A 6938-nucleotide genomic window follows, 5' to 3' on the forward strand; every position below is an offset into this window, starting at 1 on the left:
CACCTCCACCCTCTGGCGCCTCCGCCATCGCCACCGCCTCCCTCACCGCCGCCACCCTCGCCGCCACCTCCCTCGTCACCTCCGCCCTCGCCACCGCCTCCCTCACCACCTCCACCCTCGCCCCCACCACCGTCTCCGCCGCCACCCAGCCCCCCGCCGCCCTCGCCGCCACCGCCCTCACCGCCACCTCCTTCCCCCCCGCCCTCACCGCCGCCACCCTCGCCCCCGCCACCGTCGCCACCGCCCTCGCCGCCTCCGCCTTCCCCCCCACCGCCCTCACCACCGCCACCCTCCCCACCTCCGCCGTCGCCGCCGCCCCCCTCGCCGCCTCCACCTTCTCCTCCGCCGCCCTCGCCTCCGCCACCCTCGCCGCCGCCACCCTCGCCTCCGCCACCCTCGCCGCCTCCGCCCTCGCCGCCACCGCCCTCCCCACCTCCGCCCTCGCCGCCTCCGCCCTCTCCTCCTCCGCCTTCACCGCCGCCGCCCTCGCCGCCACCTCCCTCACCACCGCCACCTTCTCCGCCGCCACCCTCACCTCCACCACCAAGCCCTCCTCCGCCGTCGCCGCCACCACCCTCTCCACCACCGCCCTCGCCGCCACCCCCAAGCCCACCACCACCAAGTCCGCCTCCACCCTCACCGCCGCCCCCTTCACCACCGCCTCCCTCGCCGCCGCCCTCGCCGCCGCCCTCCCCGCCGCCGCCATCGCCACCACCGCCAAGCCCGCCGCCGCCCTCTCCGCCGCCGCCATCTCCACCCCCACCTTCTCCGCCACCGCCCTCGCCGCCACCGCCCTCGCCACCACCGCCCTCACCGCCACCGCCTTCCCCGCCGCCACCTTATCCACCACCGCCCTCGCCACCGCCACCTTCCCCGCCGCCTCCCTCGCCTCCGCCACCCTCACCGCCGCCGCCCTCTCCGCCGCCGCCCTCACCGCCACCCCCGAGCCCACCGCCGCCTTCGCCGCCACCACCGAGTCCCCCTCCGCCCTCGCCGCCTCCACCCTCCCCGCCACCGCCCTCACCGCCACCGCCCTCTCCGCCACCACCCTCTCCGCCACCACCAAGCCCTCCCCCGCCGAGCCCACCGCCGCCTTCTCCACCGCCACCCTCACCTCCGCCCTCACCACCACCGCCCTCGCCACCGCCACCCTCGCCGCCACCTCCCTCTCCGCCTCCACCTTCGCCACCGCCACCTTCCCCCCCGCCACCCTCGCCGCCGCCTTCCCCTCCTCCACCCTCGCCACCTCCCCCGTCGCCGCCTCCACCTTCGCCGCCACCGTCACCGCCGCCGTCGCCTCCGCCCCCTTCGCCCCCACCCTCGCCCCCACCCCCGGGCTCTCCACCGGGCGCGCCTCCTCGCTCGCCTCCCCCGTCGCCCGCGCCACCGCTTCAGCTCGACGAGTCGATGATCGGAACGACGATAACGCCAACGTCGGCAGTTGGCATTGCCGGGGTAGCTTCCGCCGCGGTCCTCTGCATCTTCTTCCCAATGGTCGTCGTTGCCTGGTGGCGTCGCCGTCACAGGTCGCGTGTCGTGCATGCCTTTGTGCCCGAGAGACGAAGGCAGTCGGCCGCAGGCCAGGGCTCAACACTCAAGGTGGGCGAGCTGCTGCCTAGCGACGCTGCTAGCGTTGCTGCTGCCCAGGCAGCCAGTGCAGCCGAGCACCTCGGCATTGGCCGATTTCGTGTTGGCGTCGACGCCTCCTCCACCGGAGCTGCCACACCCGCTGCACCCGACGTAGCACAACGCCGAGGGTCAGCACAGCGCAGCACGCCAGAGGCTGACGGCCGCCGACGCAGCCATTTCTCACGACGCGTCGCGCGGATCGATCCTTCCCCCGCGGAAGGGTCGAACTGGCTGGTGATGCCTGCTCGATCCAACGGCAACGAAATCGGCTCCGTCTTGTGACAAGGCCTTGTGTATGAATACAGTATAAATGCAAAAATCACGTAGACTACTCACGCGATGAACACCTCTGCAAAACGATCCAGAACTCTCACGAGGAGTCCGAGGAGTCCGAGTTCGGCCGCTCCGAATAATTTACTTCAGCGCGGCGCCGCCTGCCCTTCATGATATTGCGCTGGTCAACGTCGTCAGAGTCGACGTCCGAGCTCTCACTGGCGCTGCCGCCGTCGTCGCCCACGTCATCACAATCTCTGTCGCTGCGAGCGCTGCTGAAGAGAGAAGAGTGTGAGACGTCAGCAGGATCGCTGGCCGACAGCGCTCGCAAGAGCTCGCGCCGAGAGCGGCAACGGCGGCTCGGGTCGTCGCGCCGATAGGCGTAGTAGTCGCCGACCGCGCTGCTCTTGTTCACCCTCGCAATCCACTGTACATGCCACCCGCCGCTCACGCGCACCGTCATGTTGGGCGCAGCCTCGTCCTTCAGCCGCTGCACCACCGCAAGCAGCTCATCAAGCTGAGCCGCGGCCGCAGGGGCCAGCTCGTAGCCGTCCACCATTTTTGTGGCGTTGCTCGTCGTCTTCTGGTCGCGCGGTCGCCGCGGGGCTGGTGACAAGCTGGGCGACTCGCAACCACGGTGAGTAGGCTCTGACGGCGCCGCCGCCGCAGCCAACAACGGTGCTGCCGCCCTCAACGGCGCCGCAGCTACCGCCGGCGCCGCTGCCCTTGGCACCGGCGCCGCAGTCGCCGCCGGTGCCGCTGCCAGCGTCTCCCACCCGCCCTCGCTCTCGCCCTCGCTGCTGTCGTCGCGCACCACTGGCCGCCTCCTCTTGCGAGGCGTGTCCCGCGCGCTGGCTCGTCGGACGGTGGCAGTGGAGGGCGCGGCAGCGAAGGGCGCGGCAGCGGAGGGGGCTGGGGCGGAGGGCGCGGCAGCGGAGGGCGCGGCGGCGGAGGGGGCGGCGGCGGACGGGGCGGCGGCGGAGGGGGCGGCGGCGGAGCGGGCGGCGGCGGAGGGGGCGGCGGCGGAGGGGGCGGCGGCGGAGGGGGCGGCGGCGGACGGGGCGGCGGCGGACGGGGCGGCGGCGGAGGGGGCGGCAGCTGGAGTGGTGACGGACGCGGGAGTTCCCCCTGTGCCAAGCGCGGGGTCGCTGCCGGGAGTGCCGTTCTGGAAGGTGGTCCTCGCCCGGAGCCGCGGCACCGCCTTGAGCACCGCGGTGAAGTTGCGAACGTCGTCGAAAGTGAGGCAAAGGCACCCCTTGGGCGAGCCTGCGCAGCAGCAACGCAGAGGGGGTGGGTGGGATGGGTGCGTGATGGCGCGCGCAAGCGCGTCGTGGGGAGCCACGCACCAGGGTCCGAGAAAGGGTCATACCACCGGTCGAGGCTGTGAAACGGCACCTCCACCATCCCACGGACCTTGAGCACGTTACTCCGCTTGTCAAAGGTCGCAGAAATGATGCTCGAGGTCCGCAGCTTGAGAGTGCAGAAGCCGAGACCTGGCACCTCCCTCGCGGTGGTCCATCGGAAGGCGTCCGGCTCAAACGTGACCCTGCCCTCCCCAGACTGCCACGTGCCGACCTCGACCTTGCACCGCTGCTCGACCTCCACCACGCGAGGCCTGACGCCGAGGCCCGTGAGGCTGCCCAAAGCCGAGCTCGGCGCAGGAGCAGGAGGGGCGGAGGCGGAGGGGGCGGGGGCGGGGGCGGCGGAGGCGGAGGAGGCGGGAGCGAGAATGGAGGAGGAGGGAGCAGAGGCGGAGGCGGTCACGTTGGGAGGAGCGGTGGACTTGGCAGGCCCTGCTTTGCTGCTCCCGGCCGCTGCAGCTTCTGCTGCGGCGGTTCTTCTCGCCGCCGCGAGGGCGGCGGCGAGACCGGCGGCGAGGCCTCCTCCCCCTCCTCCTCCACCCCCCGGCCGCAGGGCGGCGGCGAGACCGGCGGCGAGGCCTCCTCCACCTCCCCCACCCTCTGGCAGCCTGACCACTTCCGCGGGGCGGGGAGGAGCGGGTTGGGGAGGAGCGGGTTGGGGAGGAACGGGGCCCTCCTCCGCCGCCTCATCGTCCGCATCGAGATCGATCGCGTTGGCGAACCCCTCTGCGTTCCGCTCCTCCAGCGTCCGCTCACGCGTGATCGAGACGTGATCCCGCTCGTCAGATCCACCCCCCCCCAGCCGCAACTTCTCTCCTCGTCTCCCCTGGCGCCGCCGCTGCCACTCCTCCTGCCACTGCTGCTGCTGCTGCAGCTGCTGCTGCCGGCGCCACTGCTCCTCCTCAAGCGACGGCGGCGGCTGCTGTCCCCACCCGTGTGGCTCTTGCGGGTGCTGCTGGCGCGGCTGCCACTGGTGCTGCCGCCAACGCTGCTCCCGCTCAAACTGCCGCCGCTCCCGGTCTCGATCCCGCTCAAACTGCCGCCGCTCCTGCTGCTGCTGCTGCTCCTCCAACTGCCACTGCCGCCGCCACTGCTCCGGCGACGGCTGTCGCTGCTGCCGCGGCTTGGGCGGTGGCGGCCGCCGCCCTTGCTCTCGTGGCCAAACTCCGCCCGCGCCCGTACTTGCCCAGCGGCGCGCGCTGCTGTCAATGGGCTGCTGCGGTCGCTGCTGAGGGCGCTGTTGCGGGCGCTGCCAAGGCTGTTGGTCGCCGTAGGTCCACGCACTGTCGCGGCCCGGGGCGGGAGGGCAGTCGAGGAAAGAAGGCGACCGTGGAGGCCGGTCCACGATCGGCGGCCTGTCGCGCTCCCCGCAGGGTGGCTGTCGCGGCTGTGGCTGCAGCTCTGGCTGAGAGGGTGGCTGTCGCGGCGGCGGCTGCGGCAGAGGAGGCGGCAGGTGCGCCGGTGGCGGGGGCGGTGGCAGCGAGTGCTCAGAGCGCTGCTCTCGAAGGCGCAGAAGCTGCCTCAAGTCGACGGGCGCATCGAGCTGTGGCGGTGGCGGCAGCTGCTGCGGCGGCGGCTGCGGCGGTGGCGGTGGCGGCGCGTGCCCAGAGCACTGTTCTCGCCGGCGCAGAAGCTGCTGCCGCAAGTCAACGAGCGCATCATTTCCCGGCGCCTCTGCGACGGTCCTGCCCGAAAACGCCGCCGAGGGCGCGCGCGGCCTCCTGTACCGAGTCATCTCTCGCGGTGCCTCCTGTACCGACTACCGCTCTCGCCGCTCGCGCCGGACCTCGTGCCCGAACGGCGGCCAGGAACGAACATCGAAAAGAATTTACTACGCGGACGATTCACGCGACAGGCGTGAACATCGAAAAGAATTTTAAACGCTCGCACCACACTGGGCATTAAAATCCCTGTGTGGTGGCGGCGTGCCGTCCTCCCATCCCTCCCTTGGGTTGGCCGTTTTCTTTTCTTTGGGGGGGCATCAAAAAGAATTGTGGAAGGCTTCACAGGCCAGCTTGCTGTCGAGCTCGAGTTGAAGTCCGACGCAGGCGCAGAGTTCGCCAGTCGAGTCGAGTACGGGTTGAATCACAAGCAGGTTTTGGAATACCCCTCCGCTCTTCCGATAGTTTGTGATGCGCACACAGCATCTGCTTGCCTGCCGCACGCTCTCCTTGATCACTTCAACAGCCCCCGTCTCGGAGTCGGGACCTTGCAGGAAGCGGCAGTTTCGGCCCAGAGCCTCGTCTCCGCGGTACCCAGTCATTTTGGTGAAGGCAGCATTGATGTAGACCAATGGATTGCCGGGCTGCTTCGGGTCAGAGATGCTTACGCCGAAGGGACAGCCGTCAGCGCCTGCAGTCATGCTCGCGTGCCATTCCGCAACGTCAGAAGGAATATTGGCCCAACCCCCGAAGCGCACGCCGCGGCCCTCGCGCGCCTTGCTCATGATGGCTTCAACGTCACTGTCTACGCGGAGCAGCAGCTCTAATGCGGGTTGTCTCGCAGAGCTCAGTAGGATAGATGGCACATCATTGGAAACCAACTTTTGGTGCATTGCCTCGGATTCGCGCATGAGCGTCTCAACAACTAGCGGCCGCGGCGGCACGACACTTGAGCCAAAGTACTGCGCGAGGATACGGGTTGCGCACTCATCACGGCTTTCATCGTCAAAGAGAATATCAATCTCGCAAGCTTCCACCCAGAAGCTCAATGACAGCCTGGAAGCCTCGGAAGGGAGCATGTCCCGAAAGATCGCGAGTTGGTCCTCGTCGCGCGCGAGCATGCCTAGTGTGCCCTCGATGTCCTGCAGAAACGCAAACGCACCAAAGTGCTGCAGCGCACGTGCCTTGCCGGCTGCCAGGTGCGAAGTCTCGGTTGTCCCCGCAGACGTTGCAGACCGCGGCAGGGGCTCAAGTTCCACCTCGAACTGGGTGGGCAGCAAGCGCCGCAGCCGCTCAACCTCCTCGCGCCCGCCCTCGTCGAGCGTGGCGGCGTCGCTCAGCACGCCGATGCTGTAGCGGTACACGCCGTTCGAGTCGTGCACCGGCTGCAGCGACAGCAAGTTGCGGAAGGCCGTGCCGTCCGCCTTGTAGTTGGTCAGCTCGACCTGCCCCTGCCGCGCGCAGCGCACGCTCTCTACGACGCGCCGCACGGCATCCTGCTCGGTCTGCGGGCCCTGCATGAAGCGGCAGTTGCGGCCGATGACGTCCTCGCGCGCGTGGCCGGTGAGCTGGGCAAAGGCCTCGTTGGCGGCGACGATGCGCGCGCCGGGGGCGTGCATGTCCGCGACGATGATCGCGTGCGGCAGCGCCTCCGTCGCCTCGGCCAGCATCTCGAGCCAAGAGGCCAGGCCAACGGTTTGCACCTCGGATGCTTGTGTTCCTCCCGACTCCATTCCTGCACCCATCTTCTGGAGGGCAGTCGTGCACAAGGGGCTCGTAAGGAACGAGGCAAAGACGCCGCGCAAATTTTGTGCCCGCTGCGACGCCTCCTTCTCGAGAGCTTGGCGCAACGCAAGGGCAGTTTTCCCTGCTGGTTGCTCAGACGTGTATCTCGTGAACAACTCTTTGGCTTTCTCGTCGCGCGCCTTTGGCGCCATGGCAGAAAGGCTAGAGAGCGCGCGGTAGGTTGTCCAGTCTTGCGAGCGGTGCGGGCGATGCTCGGTGACAAACTGCT

General features: G+C 69.8%; 2 protein-coding genes across 2 annotated transcripts; both read right to left on the bottom strand.

Moving 5' to 3' along the window:
- Positions 1–1587: 1587 nt before the first annotated feature.
- EMIHUDRAFT_225488 (hypothetical protein) lies at positions 1588–3306 on the bottom strand (the record flags this gene model as incomplete). The annotated part of the gene is made up of 4 exons (XM_005789722.1): positions 1588–1729; positions 2004–2485; positions 3014–3168; positions 3249–3306. 4 exons carry the CDS (start codon positions 3304–3306, stop codon positions 1588–1590), a joined length of 837 nt encoding a protein of 278 aa, XP_005789779.1.
- Positions 3307–5244: 1938 nt separating this feature from the next.
- On the bottom strand, positions 5245–6594 carry EMIHUDRAFT_313274 (PAS domain protein; the record flags this gene model as incomplete). Its single annotated transcript, XM_005789723.1, has 4 exons — positions 5245–5700; positions 5791–5886; positions 6105–6108; positions 6191–6594. The coding sequence occupies 4 exons, from the start codon at positions 6592–6594 to the stop codon at positions 5245–5247; spliced, it is 960 nt and encodes a 319-aa protein (XP_005789780.1).
- Between the last annotated feature and the right edge of the window lie 344 nt (positions 6595–6938).

Source organism: Emiliania huxleyi (genome assembly GCF_000372725.1).
Source record: "Emiliania huxleyi CCMP1516 chromosome Unknown EMIHUscaffold_125, whole genome shotgun sequence".
In the NCBI taxonomy this organism is placed as follows: domain Eukaryota; phylum Haptophyta; order Isochrysidales; family Noelaerhabdaceae; genus Emiliania; species Emiliania huxleyi.